The sequence below is a fragment of the Pimephales promelas genome, chromosome 1, assembly GCF_988280905.1.
Source record: "Pimephales promelas chromosome 1, fPimPro1.hap1.1, whole genome shotgun sequence".
NCBI lineage: Eukaryota > Metazoa > Chordata > Actinopteri > Cypriniformes > Leuciscidae > Pimephales > Pimephales promelas.
The window spans coordinates 8,527,791-8,548,399 of NC_142769.1; the positions used below are offsets into that span (position 1 = coordinate 8,527,791).

The 20,609-nt window shown below is 34.8% G+C and overlaps 1 protein-coding gene across 1 annotated transcript; it reads right to left on the reverse strand.

Annotated features, from left to right (window-relative positions):
* Positions 1-876: 876 nt before the first annotated feature.
* sepsecs (Sep (O-phosphoserine) tRNA:Sec (selenocysteine) tRNA synthase) lies at positions 877-19,138 on the reverse strand. Its single transcript, XM_039669002.2, has 11 exons — positions 18,792-19,138; positions 17,321-17,475; positions 15,089-15,207; positions 14,795-14,953; positions 12,798-12,951; positions 12,456-12,558; positions 12,241-12,370; positions 11,243-11,334; positions 7,877-7,970; positions 5,199-5,289; positions 877-1,309 (listed from the first exon to the last, which is right to left on the reverse strand). Exons 1-11 carry the CDS (start codon positions 18,903-18,905, stop codon positions 1,051-1,053), a joined length of 1,470 nt encoding a protein of 489 aa, XP_039524936.2. The 5' UTR covers positions 18,906-19,138; the 3' UTR covers positions 877-1,050.
* Between the last annotated feature and the right edge of the window lie 1,471 nt (positions 19,139-20,609).

Here is a 20,609-nt window from a genome sequence, read left to right on the forward strand (position 1 = left end):
CAACACACGGACTCTGGGTCAAACATGTTTGGGCGAATCATTTCGGTTGCTATTTTACAACATTGGATGTTTTCAAAACAATTTCCATAATGAGTTTCAACTCACCCATCGATGCACTTGGGGGAACCAAGTGCATTGATGGGTGAGTTGAAACTCATTATAATATGTAAAACTGTTCTCCACTCACAGCAGTGGGCGTTTACTTCCAAGTCTTCAATGCGAGACGCCCATAAAAACCAAGTGTTTCTGAGCTGGGCTCAAAACTAGGGTAGAAAATAGCCTATTACTTATTTATTTTTATGTTTTTGAATGCAAATACCAAGCGGACATCATAAATTGACCTCAGACAACAATATGATAAAATTTAAAAAGCCAGTTCATGACCCCTTTAAAATTAAGATCACTGGCTTTCGGTAACGTCAGGTCAGAGGTCTCTCTTCCGCGTACGGCCATTAACGAAAGCCAATGATTAGAGTTTAAAGTTATAATTATGGATATGTCTCTTGCTTTTTTTGTATAACTCTGATTGTGTTTGGCTGAAAGAAGAAAGTCATACACACCTAGGATGGCTTGAGGGCAAGTAAATTATGGGATGATCATTTTTGGTTGAACCATCCCTTTAAGTGCAGTCATTACCAGCACTGTCTATTATATCAATACAAAAGAATACATTGCAGATAATAATTGTAGGGTTTGGTACATCAAGAGACTACATCTTTGGGAAATTTGCATTACATTTCAGTGAATTTTCTTTCAATGTGTTATGATTTCAGTTATGATATTGCTTGGAACTGAGAATTCCCTCTACATCTGTATATTCAACCGAAATGATGTTCTTAAAAAAAAAATTAAAAAAAAAAAAACAGCACCAGATGATTTAAAATGGTGACATAATCTGTATTTATTGTCAGTCAGGATACACAGCTTTCAAACAGAAGTCTCAACACAGAGAGAAAACAAACAGATGCATTTGTGGCCATACGGTGCTATATCAACATTCACACACACAAGGCTTGCCACAATATCAAGTTGTGAAAATATGAATCATATTTAAACAACCGGAGCATTAAGGGTTTGGTCATTCAAATCTTCAGCAGGAGATACTGACTCGTTCTTCTCTGCAGAGGCTTCTTTGCTAAGGCTCTTGAGGCATTTTTCGAGTCTCTTGATGCACAATGTTATGTCTTCTTTGGTTATTCCAATAGCGGAGGCTGCATTAAGGTACGGGCACGGATAGGAATCCGTGTGTGACATGAAGCCATTGAACGTGTGTCCACTCACGGTCTGTTCCACACCCAGTGGGACCACCCTGCAACAAAATTTTGCATGAATGAACAAGCCATCTGATTTATTTCCGCATTGCTTCTCCTACAGAAACATCACTGTTTTGTTCAGTAGCTTCTTCTGTGCAAGAGAAAGCAAACAACACAGCAAGAGACAAATCTTATATGCTTTACATCAGTACAAGTGATTGAAGTTGACTGAATTATTATATATTTGGTTTATATATGCACTTGCAGATAATATCCTATTAATTAAATAAGAGGCCATGTGAATTTATTTAAAGAGAGTACACCTTCATTGGTAACACTTTAATGTAGTACTTTTAAAAAAAACGTTTGCTGATAATTTACACACCCCCATGTCATCCAAGATGTCCATGTCTTTCTTTCTTCAGTCGAAAAAAAATCAAGGTTTTTTAAGGTCAAATGCTCACCTTGCTCTGTTCTGTGATGCGCGTTCGTGACTCTCCTGTTCGAACTCGTTTATCAAAATGAACGAATCTTTTCCCGATTCAATTTGTTCATTTCTTCATTCGTTGAATGAACCAAATGACACGAAAAAAGATGTTCATTTTGATAAACGAATTCGAACGGGAGAGTCACGAACGTGCATCACAGAACAGAGCAAGGCGAGCATTTGAGCTTATAAAACCTAAACTTTTTTTTTTTTTAATGAGTGATCGTTTCACTTGATAAGTCCCTTATTCATCGTCTGGAATCGTTTAAAGCCCTTTGAACAGTTTGCACTGAAACTGTCTTTTGGACTTTGAACCGTTTGGTTCCCAGTAAAGAAAGACATGGACATCTTGGATGACATGGGGTGAGTAAATTATCAGTAAAAGTTTTTTTAAAAGTGAACTACTCCTTTAATAACTACAAATTATGTTTACTTTTATGCAACTAACTCTAAACCAAACCTTAATCCTAACCTTAGTAAGTACATGTGTTTAATTATTATTAGCCAGTCTGTTACAGTGTAATTATACATTTAAAGGAGTAGTTCACTTTTGAAAAAACTTGTGCTGATAATTTACTCACCTCCATGCCATCCAAGATGTCCATGTCTTTCTTTCTTCAGTCGAAAAGAAATTAAGGTTTTTGATGAAAACATTCCAGGATTTTTCTCAATATAATGGACTTCAGTGGGAACCAGATGGTTCAAGTTTCAAAAGAAACTTTCAGTACAAACTGCAAACTTGTTCAAAGGGCTTTAAACGATTCCAGACGATGAATAAGGGCCTTATCAAGCGAAACGATCGCTCGTTTTATAAATAAATAACAAAGTTTAAGTTTTATAAGCTCAAACGCTCGCCTTGCTCTGTTCTCTAACGCACTCCTGTTCGAACACGTTCATCAAAATGAACAAATCTTTTTCCGAGTCATTTGGTTCATTCGGCGAAAGAAACGAACGAATTGATCTGGAAAAAAAGATTTGTTCATTTTGTTGAACGAGTTCGAACAGGAGAGTCACGAACGTGCACCACAGGACAGAGCAAGGCGAGCGTTTGATCTTATAAAACTTAAACTTTGTTATTTAAAAAAAAAATGAGCGATCGTTTCGCTTGATAAGACCCATATTTATCATCTGGAATCGTTTAAGGCCCTTTGAACAAGTTTGCAGTTTGTACTGAAAGTTTCTTTTGGAACTTGAACCGTCTGGTTCCCACTGAAGTCCATTATATGGAGAAAAATCCTGGAACGTTTTCATCAAAAACCTTAATTTCTTTTCGACTGAAGAAAGAAAGACATGGACATCTTGGATGACATGGGGGTGAGTAAATTATCAGCAAAAGTTTTTTGACAAGTGAACTACTCCTTTAAATACTAAAACACCTTAAAATAAAGGGGAAGTTCTTAACACACTTAAGTACAGTACAGTTAAAAAAGTGCACTTTATGATAATGTCAAATGAACAGTTTTCTTAATTTTTTTGTCATGTTTTAAACAAGTACACTTGTTTTGGTGTTGCCTAACATACTAAAGCACATGTAAAGTACTTGATTATAATAAACTGTTGTTTTATTCGAAATAATACAATATTAACATTTAACATACTAAATTGCAACTTTACAACAAATGTGTAATTATCAATATACATTTAAATACATGACATTCAACATTTTTATGATCTTGTGCTATAGTTTTCTGCATGCATGACTAGCTACACTAAGAATCATTCTCCACAAAAGTTCCACAACATGTAGCCTATATCTAAAAAAATATGTCATCCGAGCGAGATTAAGAATAGAATTTTTTATTTGATGTAAACGGGCCAGGACGGATGACAGAAAACTCACTTTTCCATTAGTATCGATATGGTAGTGGCACCATCATTTATTTCAACTGAAACATTAAATGTTATTCTATCTACTGTCTCTTCTCAAAGATTTCCTAAATATCAAACATACTTTACAGTAAGCTATTGATGAACCCACAAACCAAACCAGGATGTACCTTATCTAATGTTATGCAATTTGGACAAAGAAAACAAAAGTTCTCAATACTTGTTACAAATAGTTGTGTCATCCTAATTATTACCACAATGATGGATTTCTAAAAATTATCAATTAAACTGGTCATCTAAAAATTAACGAGGGAGACAAATAGAGTCTCTCTTTCCAGGCGAAAGAGTTTTTAAAACGAAACATGAGCCAATTCAGAGAGTTTTACACGGCTCTTTCCAAATTCACAGACATTCAGTTCAAGCTTAAATTATGGTGTCATATTTATTCATTGCACATCTAATCACTGCAGATATAGTGCACAGTCTTTGACAGACTAAAAGGATAATGCAACAAGATAAACCCTTGAGAATGAGAATGACTCCCTTTTAAATAATGAAAGTGGACAGCAGAAAGAAAGTTGAATCAATATTTCAGCAGATCATCTAGTGTCCAGTAGAAAATATGGTAACACTTTATTTTAGTGTCCTTGTTACACGTTGCATGTAGTTATTATAGTAATAACTATAAATGATGCGTGATTACATGTTATGTAACTAACCCTAAACCAAACCCTAATGCTAATGCTAGGAAGTACATGTAATTATTATTACTCTGTATTAAATGTGTAATTACACTAACAAGGAAAGTAAAGTGAGACCGAAAATATAAACAGAAGAAAAATAATGTAGCTTTGGGATGTGAAAGTATTTAATCAGTCAGCTTGTATACAGTATATAAAAAAAAATAATTGTAAGCTAGCTACAGTGACCCCAGAAAGGACTTTTAACTCCCAGAAGAAGGCATGTGTCAGAATGCCTTGGAGTTTTTTAGATGGTGAATTTGACCAAGCCATATTAATAAAGGCTTTTTAACTTTTTTACTTGAGAGTGCCTTAAAGTTCTCTTGTTTTATTCTTCAGAAAGTATTTTGAGACCAAACTTTAAGTTGCATAAGGGTAACAAGCACACTTCTCACAACATTTCATGAAAAAGGCTATGTTAGTAAGTCAACTGTAAGGTTATAGATTATATAACAATATACTAGGGCTGGGTAACGATTAATCGCGATTAATCGCATCCAAAATAAAAGTTTGTGTTTACATAATATATAATTGTACATAATGTATAATTATTTTGTATAAAAAAATTCACACACATGTATGTATATATTTAAGAAAAATGTGTTACTAATATATATATATAAAATATTAATATTTAATATAAATCATCAAATCAAATTTATATCAAGTATATACATGCAAAACATTTCTTAAATATAAACATGCATGTGTGTGTATTTATATATACAAAATAATTATATACTCTACACACACATATATTATGTAAACACAAATTTTTATTTTGGATACAATTAATCGCGATTAATCATTTAGACACTGACTTCACATCCACTATACTTTATCAAATTTTTGCTTTGAAGTGAAATTACAGGATAGTATATGTATGCTCACCTGGCCCCAGACACCTGTCTGGTGAAGAGCATGGAGCCCAGCTGAGTGACTGCTGCGTTACTGTGTGTCTGGAGACGGTTCAGTGACATAGCTGGAGTGCATAGGGACAACATTAGACAACTTTTCATACATTTGCACTTTAAAACATTTGTTTTAGCTTGAAAACAGTTTGAAAAAGACACTTAATTGATTTAAAATTAAATAGAATTAGCTGAACTTTGCAGTGCTTTTCTAACCCATTTAAAGGAATAGTTCACTTAAATATAAATTCTGTCATCATTTACTCACCCTCAAGTTGTTTCAAACCTGTATGAATTTCTTTCTTCTGCTAAACACAAATAAAGATATTTTGAAGAATGTCAGTACACTGTAAAAAAATATTGTTGGTTTAACTTAAAAACATGAATGAAGTAACCTGGTTGCCTTAAAATTTTAAGTTCATTGAAATGGAAAAATTGAGTTAATACAATGAAGGAGATTGCTTTAATCACCAGAAACCCAAAATATCATGTTATCTGAACTACTTAAATTATTTGTAGAATAAGTTGATTTGATAAAAGAAAAAAAATGTTAAAAATCATGAAAATATTTTTTACAGTGTAACCAGAAAGTTGATGAACCCTATTGACTTCCATAGTAGGAAAAAAAAAAATTGAAGACAATGATGTACATCAACCGTTTGGTTACAGACAAAATATCTTTCTTTATGTTCTGCAGAAGAAAGAAATTAGAGCACTTTTTTAAAAATTATTATTAATCATATCATATTTATATTAATACAACTAGGTTTCACAAAAGGGTGATTGACTGATAGCACCACAAGAAGGCTTAAGGAGCCATATAACCATATGTTGCGCGGCCTTACTGGGGAAATTTATTTGGTCCCCATGAGGAAAACAGCTCATACATATTAACAATGGTTTCTGAAAAGGTAAAAATATTAAAATCTGTTATTCATACATGCCACCTACGTCACTACAAATAGAACGCCGCCATATTTGCGACCGACTCAGTAGGCTAACGTTACTCATTCACTTTCATTACATCGACAAGAAGAGTCTCCATTAGGCTACATATTCAAAAATGTCCCTTCGTACCCACGGAAAGTAAACTTAAGGATTTGCCCATGAAGGTGAGTAGTTAAATGACGGCAGAATTATCATTTTTGGAAGAACTAGTCCTTTAATATGCATTTCAAGGCTGAGATTATGCATCGTCTGCAGAGCTAACATTACTTACACAAAATAACATCTAAATTAGAGCCAGACCGATATTATCGGCCAATATTAGGCATTTTCCATAATATCGGTATCGGCAGTCATAATGGCCGATAAATGAATATTTAAAAAATAAAATAAAAATGGACGAAACACATTTCAATCATCTCTCCTTGGCCTGTTATATTGAAAATGTATGTTTTACAATTTGCAGTATGATGTTATCTATTGCTAAATTATGGCTCATCATAGACTAGCTAACCACAAAGCTAGCTAATGCCACTATCATCAGTGGAAGACCGCTAACGTTAACATTAATGAGCTTGGAAACCACAATTAACTTTTTCTGCTTAAATAAAGTAATGATTACTGTATTTATAACTAGCATATCTCTAGTTACAATCCCTGCATTGTAAAATGTAAGTTATACTTGCGAGGAGTAAATATTTAGACAGAGAAAAAGTATCAAATGTATCTTGTGGAGAAAAGTTAGCTTTTCTTTTACACGTGTGTGAAATCCAACAATATTTAATTTTAAAAAAAAAATATCGGATTTTAAAACCCAAAAATATTTGTATCGGTATCGGCCTTCAAAATCCTTTATCGGTCAGGCTCTAATCTAAATTGCATGTGATGAAGACAATATCTTTATGAACTTCAGAAAAATATTTATTAGATTTAGGTAGGTATTAACAGGCAGACAGACAGTCATGTTCAAAATAACCCCAAATCTAATAACTTACCATGACAAAGTGCATTTAAACAGATCCAACAATTAAAATGAAGGAAAAAAACATTATCTGTCGATATCTGTTTGTATAATGTTGGCCACTGAGAGTAAGCTATAATAGAAATATAATTAACCACAAACCAGCAACATGACACTTCAAGTCTTTTAAATAAATTATTTTCTCTTCTCTCTTCTTTTGGTATAGAATAAAATACCAGTTCAGGGTTCCTCTTTCGGCTGTTGTTGCAGCCAACTGCACAACATATTGCAGGCATTATTGAGGCCGTCGGTCGCGTTGACGTCACGTGAACCGAACGAATAGTAGGTTTAGGGGATAGAATGTACAGTTTGAAGTATAAAAATCATGTCTATGGAAATTCCCAAAGGAAACCCAACTTGTCTGTTTGTGTGTGTGTGTGTGTTAAATGTTGCTTGCAAAAGAAAAAGCAAAATTCTGTCAAAATACATAATCACTTCTGAACAGCTGTCAATAGAGAAAAAATAAGAGATGCTCTTTACAGTCAAATGGTGTTGGTTAGTTTCAGCATCTACCAGCAGAGGCTAACAGGTTAATGCTAACCAACCAAACCTTGACCCCTTGTGCAACAAGCAAAAACTTTTGGAACTATTTTCATTTACAATCAAACAATAATTGTTCATTAAACTGTTTTATAAAATCAGCAGCAGCCCTCTTCCTCATATGACACGGCACTATATGTATTATTTCTCACCCAGTGATATTGGATTGTGTGGCGTATGCAGCAGTCTCTCCCCGTGCCTCTCAGCTAGAGCTTTCAGCTCCTGTGCCAGGTGGCTGTACAGCTCCTGTGGGCCATACAAAACACGTTATAAATAGCTTTCCACACTCCACTTTACACACCTTTTTCTGTTGCACATTCTGTTTTCTGCTCATATAGCATTTCTGTGTCTGTTGGCCTTCAGTACACCCACCACCTGCATCATTCTCCAGCCCCCTAGCTCTCTCCTTTCCAGGCAAACACACAGCCTGCTTTCCCATCTGAAGCTGTAATGTAATTGCGTCAACAGAATCAGCTATGTTGGCAGAGTTGTGGGTCTACCACTGGGATCAATTATAAATGAACTGTAAGAGGTTGCAGCCCCCTATTATGATGCTGTTAGTAAGACAGTATGAAAACGCAGAGACAATAAGCTGCTGTCTTTAACAGTTCATATTATGCAAGCGAAATTCATCCTAGCAACCAGATGGAAAACCCTAGCAACCAAACACCACTGCCCTAGCAATCACCCACAAGACTATAGAATGTTTGCACAGGCAAAAACGTTCAAATCTAAAAATAAAAAAAAATAAAAAATAAAAATCACCCTTGTGAAAGCTTTAAATGCTTTGAATGTGCACTTTAAATATTTTAAATAAAGGTAAATATGAAAATTACACTTTAAATACTTTAAACAAAAAAGTATACATTGAAAAAAAACCTGTACTTGCAGATATCAACGAAATATCAATGAAATAAAGGCCACTTAAGTGTACTTAAGGAGAGTACACTTTCATAACTGTCTTAACAGACTTAAAAGGACAACTCCGGCGCAAAATGAACCTTAGGTCTAATTACACATTGGTACATAGTCAACCGTTCCCTGAGATTTGTTTTCATGATAAACGAATGTAAAGAGTTTTATCTCTAAAAACTGTTTAGCTTATAACGCTAGTATATGGGGCAGAGTAATGAAAATAAACATTTTCATTGATGGCCTAAGACACGAAACAAGCGTTTTTTGTGAGAAAACGAACAGTATTTATATCGTTTTTACCTCGTGTAATCACAGTGACGTCCAAGTGATCTGAATCAGTAGTGCAATGTCCAACTGAACCGAACTGAATCAGTTCAATGTTACGCCGGAAGTGATCGCTTGCGTTTGACGTCACTCAATATTTACACGGAGATTTCGGAAGTTTTACCTTTTACTAAACATATTTAGATATACCGAAATCGTCTTCCATTGCGGTTTCCCGTATATCTAAATATGTTTAGTGAAAGGTAAAACTTCCCGAAATCTCTGTATAAACAAAGAGTGACGTAGGCGTGCAAGCGATCACTTCCGGCGCATGCGCAGACCGAAGCGCCCGTGCTGTCAGATCATTTTGTCATGGCTATGATTACAAGAGGTAAAAACGATATAAATACTGTTCGTTTTCCACACAAACCGCTCGTTTCGTGTCTTAGGCCATCAATGTGTACTTACATTTACGAGTCATTAAATCATGTTTAATTTTGACTTCTCTGTGCATGCTCTTTGGTGGACCCCCTTAGCCTCCAGTGTATGACTGATAGACAACACCGGTTTGACTGAAAAATGTCAAAATTGAAACTACTGTGGAAACAAAGACACCTACATCTTGGATGCCCTTGAGGTAAGCTAAAATTTATCAAAAATTAATTTCAAAGTGAACTATCCCTTTAAGTATGTTCTTTTTAAGGTATATTACTTCCGTAACAAGTACTCTTTTTGAAAAGTATGCTAATGTACACTTCCTTTTTCTCATGGGGACAGTCCAAATCTTTCTCCTTTGGCTAAAACCTGTTAGACCACCAAATCTGACAACCGAGAACATCTTATGTGATCAACAAAGGTGGTAAATTATTAATAATCCGGATGCATTAGCAGTAAATCAATATCTCCTTAAGTTTCTTATCACATAATGGCTAGTGGTATTTTCCTCCATGTACTCAAGTCTCATTGGGATAATATGCCCACCTGCCAGTGGTTCTCAACCAGGGGGCCTCAGTAAACTTCCAAGGGGGCCACAGAATGACTACGTTGGTTAATAAAGATGTGGAAAGTGATTTCTGAATGTCTCTTTTATCATAGTTGAAGCAAAGCAAAATAATGCTTTGAGAAAAATAAAGCATAGATAATGAACAAACAACAAGGAAGAAAAAAATGAACATACAGTACACAAGAGTATATACAAGCAAGAGTTTGTTGTTAGACACCAGCAGCACATGAGCTCCAGACGAACTTCTTCATCCGGTGGGTAATATTTAGTTAGTGTGTAAATTTCACTTCAAAGTTTTGTTTTTACACGCGTCAATTTCGCTCTTGACACGCGAATGGATTCAAAGTGGTCAAGCGTATAACTTGACACGGTAGGCACGAATTTGACGCGCTATTCGCATCTGGTGTGAACGCACAGTAACACATCACACTCCACTGTGTTGGTGGCAGTTTCAGTAGATTTACTCACTTATTGTGGAAACAAAATTAGAATAGAAAAAACTAAAATAAGGTAGTATCGTGCTATAGCGCACATTATATCAGCTGTAGTTCTGGCACCTCAGTCCCAATACTGTAAAACTCGACGAGAACATTTCATTGGCGTTCTGTTCTAATGCACTTTTTCTGAGCGCGCACTGTCAAACAGTGCCAAACTGGAATTTTGTTGGAACAGACTCTGATAGTGATGGGGGGCCGAGACCGAGAGAGCTACATGGAGCTAAATGGAAAAAATATGCACCAAACAAACCACTTTTTTGATGTTTTCATGAATTCAAAAGTTGGGTGACCCTCCCCCTAGACTAAAAATAGTTAGATGACCCTCCCCTCAACAAAGAATAAAAAGACATGACTCTCCCCTGTTTTCCTCCAGTGGCCCTTTACATAATACCAAATGGTCCCTTACACTTTTAAACTAATTGCCTCCAACTAAAGTAAAAGTTAAAATACTAAAATTACAAACTGAAATAAAACTAAAATTGAATTAAAAAGAAAATATATTACAAATATTTAGAAATGTATTTAAAAAACAAAAACTAATAAAAATGACAAAAGTAAAAATATATATATATATATATATATATATATGTGTTTAATATTAATAAAAGCTAATATATACATAATACTAAATTATGCATAAAACTAAATTATCTAAAATATAAAAAAACAAATAAAAATAATTCACATAAAATTATCAAAATAAAAATCTTAAAATGAAAAATGAAAATATACAGTATTTAAATAATGTCAGTATATAAATAATACTAAATTAAACATCCCAGCTACAATTGGAAGTTATGAGTCCAGATACTTTAAAAATATATATATATATGTTTTACCTTTCTCTCAGACAGAAGTTTCTTGTAGCCGCTGGCCCCCAGTGTGAGCAGCGTAATGAGGACGTCTAAAGACGGGGAAGCAGAAGCTCGACCTGAACAAGAGCAGGTAATCTCAATGACTTTAACATCAACAGCTTGCAATAGTGCTGTTTAAGTAAATTGTAATGCATTAAAGAAATACTTCTCATTGCAACACTTTATTGCAGTTCATAGTGAATTTCAAGTACAAACATAATAAGGATGCATGATATATCAGTACTATAACAAAACTAAAAACTAAAGAAAGGTGAAAACAAAAAAAAAAACATAATAGTTCCTCTAAAATAAAATCGCTAAATGAAAAAAAACTATGTCCTGTGCAATATAATGCTGTGATGCCTAAATTTCGCTTGCAACATTTAAAACAACTGATTTTAGTTTTAAGTCTTTATTTTTTAGTTGTTTACAGAAAACATTATGATAGTTATTGTCAATAACATGAACATGATCAGCTTGTTGTATCAGTCTGAATTTTAATACTGGTTCATTCCCATATCCTTTGGATTTGATAACCTCTGCGGTAAAATTCATAAGCAGTATTCACTCGTTTGACAATGGACCAAATTACTAACGCGTTCCACTGTCTAACTCACTCTAGCACACTCAGTGAATCAATAGTATTAGGAGTGTTTGGGATTTCCTCTGCAGTGCAGAAGAAAGTGGGAGGGATATGTGGGAGCCAGCAGAGACCAGTTCTGATGTGGTACACTGCACAAACAAAAACTCTTTCTAGATTTCTAGAGATATTGTACGTGCAAGAGGAAATGGAATATGAAAAATACACATTCACGCAGACCACTTTTTACAGTAAATATTCAGTATGTTTAAATGGATTGCAGTATTTTAGTCTTGTATTTCAGACTCTTCAATTGCAACAGCCAATGTCTGACTTCAGACATTAAGTTTGTAACATATCACTCATCTACAACATGTTTGCTGTTTAAAGAAAATATGCATACCAGGGTACATCTTACTGATCTCCTTAATGAAGCTCTCATCAAACCCTGCGATGATGGCACCACCAACTGGGACCATGAAGTTTTTATCAAGACTTTGGACAAAAGCATCGATTCTCCCAACGCGAGCCCCCTATAAAAACACCTCATCAGCCAATTTGGTTTCATTGAAATAAAGTAAATTATTGCAATATATTTACACAAAAAAAGTATCTTACCTGCTGAATAAGGTGCATACATTTGGATGATTGCATTCCATAGGCATTATTGACTATGTGAGGAATATCGTGCTTGGCACACAGAACAGCAAGTTCCTCTAGCCTGTAAAAAGACAGAAAATAAAGTGACAGTGCAATATATATATATATATATATATATATATATATATATATATATATACACACCTCCATTAGTGTTTCACAAAAGAAAGAAAATAACATGGGGTCGGATTGTTAGCAAGTAAATGATGACATTTCACTTTTTAACTGTTCCTTTAAACTTTATGTCTACATGCTTACGGAAGCTTTGAAGGCTAATGATTTGTTAGTAAAGAAACTGACCTGTCAGGGACACGTGGTGCAAAACAGGATGTTGTGGAATGGACACAGAGAATGTTTTTAGCACCCAACTCCTCAATCTTCCTCTCCACTTCCTCCATGTTTGTTCTCAGCTCATCTCCTTCCAAGACATTCTCTATCACCACAGGTTCAAACCCTTTCAAAATTTGGAAAACATTAGATGTACTTTTGTGAAAAGAGTCCATTTTAAAATTATTTTCTACACTAATATAAAGAAAAGTCAACTATGACTTATTTGGGTCCCATTTTTTATATTAGGTTTCTTTAACAACGTATTTATTCTGAACATGTTGTCCTTAAAAAAACACTTTTGATGCGACTGAGAGGGATAAGGGTTAGGGACTAAGAGATCAAAAGTGTAATTGTAGATCCAATTACAGAAATTGTGCATTATCTCAAATTATTCATTTAAATCTTAGTACACAGTAGGTAAAGACCCTTGATATAAAGTGGGTCCTAAAGGGTTAAACTCTATTTTAACCCCTTAACTGTCACCCCCCCTTTTTGAGAATGGGGGTTAAATGCTCTATTCACACTTAAATGGTTGTAATTTAAGAATGCCTTGGAATATATACCCAAGTTTGGTCTTGTTTTAAAGAAAACACTCAGCAGATTATTGCTGAAGTGAAAACACTTCAAAAAATGAAAGTATGAAAAAGTTATGGAAGTTTTAATTCACAGTAAATCAAATATACTGTACTATATATTTTTTATTTTATATAAAATATATATTTTACAAAATATTTTTACTCTAAAATTACTATAAAATCAAAGCCATAAATCTAACCAAGTTATGTTCCAAATTTGAAGTTGATATCACAAAAATTGAAGTTTCCATGAGATTTTGTTTAGGCGTAATACCAAAAATAGCCACCGGGTGCCATTGAATTCCATTGAATTTAGTTGTGTACATTCTGCCTTAACAAATTAATACATTTCTGTCCAAATATCAATTTTGTCACAAAATTTGGAACCTTCAGACTCAGACCTTTCTGACAATATGTGTTTTGTCAAGATTAATAAAGGTTTTGATCATAAATTATGAAAAATAAGGATGCCCAAAAGGGGAGGAGCCTCATAAAATAAGTACCGTTTCTATGGTAACGCAACGTTCAATTATAAAATGGTTTTCACAGGATGAATTCTGAGTTTATAAGCTTTCAAATGATACCTAATTTATGATAACTACTAAAATGTGTGATATAATAAAAAAAGGCGATAAAAATATTATTATATTTTAGAGGATAATATATACATATATATTATCATTTTTAGAGGATAATTTTATACTATACTTTTTATTTTTTATTGAAAAATACTTGATTATATGTTTTATTATTAACTTTTAGCATAAAAACAGAAGTTTCAATGATTAAAAGTGGGTGCATCAACTTTTTGTGACAAAGGTCAGACCTCCTGTTATGATGCAGATTTTTTTAGGTGCACTCTTGTCATAAATTAATTAATTACTCTTCCTACATAATTTTTAACACAAAACAGGGGTCGGATATTTAATTAGAAGTCTTAGACCTTTCCAAAAATATATAATTTGTCATAATTAGATTAGGATTTAATAGAAATATAGTGAAGTAAAGTTAGGCGTCCCGGTACCGGGACGGTGACAGTTAAGGGGTTAAGGTGTCCTTGTTACAGTGCAATTATACATTTAAGTACTGAGTAATATTAATTAAATACATGTACTTACTATAGGGTTATGGTTAGGATTTGGGATAAGTTACGTTGCATGTAATTATGCATAATATAGTTGTTGTTATTATTATAGTAACTACATGTAAGCCGTGTAACAAGGACTGTAAAATAAAGTGTTCCCAAGAAATCTATTTTTTAATAACAAAAATGACAAAAGCATTTAACAAAATAACCGAAACTAAAATTAAAATGAAATAAATATAAAAGCTATTAACACAGGTGTTCTCTGTGGTGGGCTGTATTGAGAACTGGCCCTCAGGCAATCTTACCAGCAGTCACCATGGATTTGAAACAGGACTTCTGGTCAATGCGAGGCCAGAGGATGTATCGAGCTCCTGGCCTTCTGTGTCTCAGGGTGAGGAAACACAATGTGAGACTCATTCCTGTCGCCATGGGGACCACAAAGCACGAGGACACACTCCTAACACCTGTGAAAACAGTTACAAATATGCACAAAAACACTGGATTATAAGCAAAGGCTTGCTGTTTGCTTGTTTGTTCTGCTTAGTGATGTTGTGTCTCATTACCAAGCATGTTGTTTAATAAAACATCACAGAAAGTACCTGTAAACTTCAGCACATCCAGAACTACTGAATTGGTGATTTTATTCAAGAGGCTGGAACCAGCAGCCTTAGGCTGAACAGCAGCAATATCACCCGATCGGCCGATTCCATGGATCAGTCTGAGGGGAAAAACAATAAAGCCTTAAAGTAAAAGGCAGATTATTGAAGAAAATTCAGTTTGTTTTTCCCCCATAAAATATATATTCTTAATAAATTGCTATTTTAAAGGTTCCTAGTTTTGTTTTGGAGGCCTCATACAATAGGTTTGCATGCATTCAAGTTCAAAAAACACTTTCATTTTCTCATAATATACATTGCAGCATCACTTCTTTTTCTCAGTGTCTGAAACGGTTTGATCAAGGATACGGTCTCTCTAAACCCCTCCTTTACCAGAGCCTACTCTGCTCTGATTGGTCAGAGGGATCAGTCTGTTATGATTGGTCTACTCTGCTCAGGGTTTCGTCTCCCACAGCCAACTATGGTCGTGAGTTACATTGTTATCAATAGAATTCAATGGGATTTTGGGACCATAGTTTGCTAATAATTCTTTTGGGATACACATCCCAGATTGGTTAGATGGTAAAGTCTGTTGTGAATGGTCAGATGGCCCAGTCTGTTGTGATTGGTCTGATGGCTCAGTCGGTTGTGATTGGTCAGATGGCCCAGTCTGTTGTGATTGGTCTGATGGCTCAGTCGGTTGTGATTGGTCAGATGGCCCAGTCTGTTGTGATTGGTCAGATGGCTCAGTCTGCAGTCGGTTGTGATTGGTCAGACAGCCCAGTCTGTTGTGATTGGTCTGATGGCCCAGTCTGTTGTGATTGGTCAGATGGCTCAGTCTGCAGTCGGTTGTGATTGGTCAGATGGCCCAGTCTGTTGTGATTGGTCAGATGGCTCAGTCTGCAGTCGGTTGTGATTGGTCAGACAGCCCAGTCTGTTGTGATTGGTCTGATGGCCCAGTCTGTTGTGATTGGTCAGATGGCTCAGTCTGCAGTCGGTTGTGATTGGTCAGATGGCCCAGTCTGTTGTGATTGGTCTGATGGCCCAGTCTGTTGTGATTGGTCAGATGGCTCAGTCTGCAGTCGGTTGTGATTGATCAGATGGCCCAGTCTGTTGTGATTGGTCTGATGGCCCAGTCTGTTGTGATTGGTCAGATGGCTCAGTCTGCAGTCGGTTGTGATTGGTCAGACGGCCCAGTCTGTTGTGATTGGTCTGATGGCCCAGTCTGTTGTGATTGGTCAGATGGCCCAGTCTGTTGTGAATGGTTTGATGGCCCAGTCTGTTGTGAATGGTCAGATGGCCCAGTCTGTTGTGAATGGTTTGATGGCCCGGTCTGTTGTGAATGGTTTGATGGCCCAGTCTGTTGTGAATGGTCAGATGGCCCAGTCTGCAGTCTGTTGTGATTGGTCAGATGGCCCAGTCTGTTGTGATTGGTCAGATGGCCCAGTCTGTTGTGAATGGTCAGATGGCCCAGTCTGTTGCAATTGGTCAACCGCTTACAGCTAGTGTCAGAAACCAAACACCCATTACTATATCTGAATTTCAGCTGTAGAGGCTTTCTCAGCACTTGATGCAGTGATACGAAAAGCAACGATGGCATTGGTTTTACTGTATCAATTCAACCCTGAGTCCTCTTCATGCAAAGTGTATGCAAAGTGGATCTGCTGCTGCAGCACAGAAAACAGCATCTTCTCAACATGTTGAAAACACGAACCAAACTCTTCCAGTCTCAGCTACAACAAAGATGCTGCACAAAATAGATGCTGTTTGAAGGCAGCAGATGAAGACCATACACTGGCATTGTGCAAAGTGCTACAAACCTATGTAGATTTTTGCAGGAAGTAAACAATAACTCCATTTATCTGCACTTTGATCTTTGCAGACCTTTTACATTCGCAAACAACTATATTACACACTACATGAAAAGTAATATCTGAAAAAGCATAATAGGGGCACAATAATTATTACACTCATGTCAAGATTTGGTTTGATACACAATACGATTCTTTAAACAAATCCAAATTTAAAATGGTACGTTTTTTTAATTATTACTTCTAAGACCTATGATAAACAAATGACAAAAAGTACTGTTCATAAAAATGCTAAATTTGGTATGAAATTAAGACTTGGGTAGTTTGGGACTCAGTACTTTTTCCCCATGTACAGGGAAATGGAGACACCAGAATAGAAATAGCAAGTGCAAATGTATTTGAACCTGTAATGTCCTAACCTAACCTGTAATGTCTCCTGGCCACCAGGCTGGAGGCGACTCTACCCTCTCTCTCTCCCACACCACAGTTCCCTAAGAAGTTGTTGCTGTCCATGATGGCGAGCTCATTTAGAAAGAGCTCGATTGTGCTTTCACTCCATCCCTCCTCTGGACATTTGCCCTACAAGGAAAAAGAAACCTGATAGTCACAAGGACCCATTTATGTGGGTCCTTTTTTTATTTTATTAATTCATATCAAATTTTTGAGGCATGAGGCACATGGCATATTACAACTAACCATTTCTAGTAATAAAAAATTCAAACTATCTGATATTTTTAAGAGACTTATTGCCCCTTCCTTGTGAAGAAGTGCGCTTAATTTAATTGTGTCATTTTATGTGCACTTGTAGACTACTTCAAATCTGAAAAGTATATTTTTAATAAACTGTGCTCGCAGATAATATAATATTAAAAAAGCCACTTAAGTGTACTTACAGTATAGAGAGTACACTAACATGACTGTTTCTTGACATACTAAAAAACACTTTTAAAAAGTGCACTTTGTAATTATGTCAAATGTCAAGTTTTATTTTAAAGTACATTTTAACAATATTTTGTTGTGTTTTAATAAAGTACGCTTATTTTGATGTGTCAACTAAAACACATTATAATGTTATGTGTTGACATTAACATCATATGCTCTATTCAATATTGCAAGTTATATATTTTAGGTTATGACCTGGTTTCACAGACAAGGCTAGTCTCAGACTAAAATGCATGTTTGAGCTGTTTTAACTGAAAGCAACTTGCACTGACATTTCTTAAAATATATACAATGCCATTGTTTTGTCAATGCACTCCAGTAATGTTTTTTACAGCACGTTTATATAAACTAGCAACGTGTCCTAATTGAACTAAGGCCTAATCCTGGCTTAATCTAAACCCTGTCTGTGAAACCAGGCCTGTATGTACTAACTTGCAACTTGCATAATCATTACAAATGTTTAATTACAATGTACTTAATACAAACAAGTTAACAGAATGATATTAAAAAATATTTTATATTGCCATAAACGCTTGTCAGGACATTCAGCAATACACACATACTTAAAAGACAATAGAGTTATAAAACACTTAAATTCAGCTAACTGCCTTTAACATGCAACTGAATGTCCTAAAACATTACATTCAGTTTGCACTTATATATATCTGTAGCCGTATATATTCTTAAGTACTCTTCTAACTAAACTGTACTTCTTTTTCAAAATGGTTTGACAGTCAGGAAGAAGGGTCAGCAAGGCTATATATATATATATATATATATATATATATACAGTATATATAATACATTTTAAATGTTATCTAAAACGTATCTTACATAATATATAATTTTAAAGGTCCAGACAAAAAGAGCATCATGGCATTTCTCCTTTCTGTCAAACGAGCACATGGACATGCAAGTCAGTCAGCAGTTGACAATCATAGTGATTAAGTTACCTGCTGTATAAGGACTCGAATGAGCTGTTCATGACCACGACGAGCCTGCAGACCCTGTCGCACATATGAGGACGAGACCAATTTTTCGCTCAGGATGAAATTTTCGTTGTTCATGTCTTTTCAGTCTTTACAAAGCGCTGTAGGTGAATATGTCAGTGGTGACAAGCGCGTGCTGAGTGACGTGCAGATTCGACCAGCTGCTGAGTGACACTGAAGTTTGTCGCTGTATGTCTAAACAGTGGTTTCAGTAATGTGCTTGCGTGACTCTTTCGCTACGGATAGGCAAATGTTAGGTTAAACATTTTCTAATATCTCTGAGTCAGCATGAGTTTCAAAACGATCAGCTTAAAATGTAGTGTTTACTTCCTGGTCGAAACTCCACCCATTTAATGACGTCTGTATTTCAAAGTAAAAGCCCTTGACATCAGCGAATTCATCCACCGTTGCAGTCATTACATAGGAACAACTTTATATAATTATCAGTGCTGTCAGTCACACATTTTTCTATAATGAATCATGATAAATCGCATCTAACATTCAAGATGTTTTTTTTATTGTAATACTTTGTAATTTAATCTTCAAATTAATGTAAAACAACAAAGTATTAAACCTATATTTTTAATGGCATCGTTTTATGAAAGAAGATCAGTATCACGATACAAATATTGGTACTGATGTCTCTATGAAAGTGATTTTTTTTTTCTCAATTTTTGCCATTAATTATACGCATTTAGAAACATAATTGAAAGCTAGCTATATAACATTTGTTATGCTTCAAATAATAGAATAATTTTTAATTTAAGTGAACTTCTGTGAAAGAATCTTATAATTAATGTCACATTTACTGGGCTCAATTTAAAATAAAAAAAATTTTCATTGCCCTGCCCCTGTTAAACATAAAAAAGTTATTGTTTTCATTGCTGTTGACCCATGTAACCTTTTAAACAGTAGGCCTACACTGTAAAAAAAAAATATATATATATATTTTCAAGATTTGTTATCGCACCATTTTTTTCTTTTGTTAAATCAACTTAAATAATTTATTTAGTTGAGATAACTTATTATTTTGAGTTTCTGATTATTAAATTAATCTCCTTCATTTTATTAACACTTTTTTTCAGTTCAATCAACTTAAAATTTTAAGGCAACCAGGTTACTTGCTTTTTTAAGTTAAACGAACAATAGGTGTAACAGACCTGTAAGATACAGAAACTGAATAAGTTCAAACACTTCAAGACAACACTTCAACAAGTCTTCTCTAAATAAATTATAAATTAAATATAGATTAATCCTTATTAAAGCTACTAAAGTTAATAATAAAGTTATTCAGTCAAGAGCAGTGAGGTATTTTCTCTTTTGTTCTTTGATTATCCTTGATGACAGACAGCAGGTTTATTAGACTTCTGTTACTTTAACTGCGGATTACTTAAACTGCTGTTACTGAGAATCTGAAACACATTTTCTCACAACTCTTTACGTTAATTTAAGACTCAATTTAACTGTGCTTGAAACAATACTCAACAAAATTGGCATTTTGGCATAAAATTGTTTTTGTCCATTATAGGCTAAAGCAGCTTGTGTAAAAACGTGTCACACTGACATGGGTTCACAGACTTGCATGACAGTGCACTGTGTGTGTGTGTGTGTGTGTGTCTTATAGTAGCCTAGTTTAAAAGCATTTGTATTTATAAGAGCGTGATCATATGTTGTGACCATAGCCAAAAGATGATAGGAGAAACCGGATCCTGCATTAATTGTGTTATTAACAATTAGGCCTATTTTATGTTATTAATATAAGTCTTATTTGGCTCTTATCTC

Bases quoted from the DNA above. Each gene is read 5' to 3' on its own strand.
- sepsecs (XM_039669002.2), bottom strand. From the start codon at position 18,905: ATGAACAACGAAAATTTCATCCTGAGCGAAAAATTGGTCTCGTCCTCA. The intron at 17,476-18,791 runs GTAACTTAATCA...TTTTCCTTGTAG, and splicing joins TTCGAGTCCTTATACAGCAG to GGCAAATGTCCAGAGGAGGG. The intron at 14,954-15,088 runs GTACTTTCTGTG...CTGTTTTCACAG, and splicing joins GGATGTGCTGAAGTTTACAG to GTGTTAGGAGTGTGTCCTCG.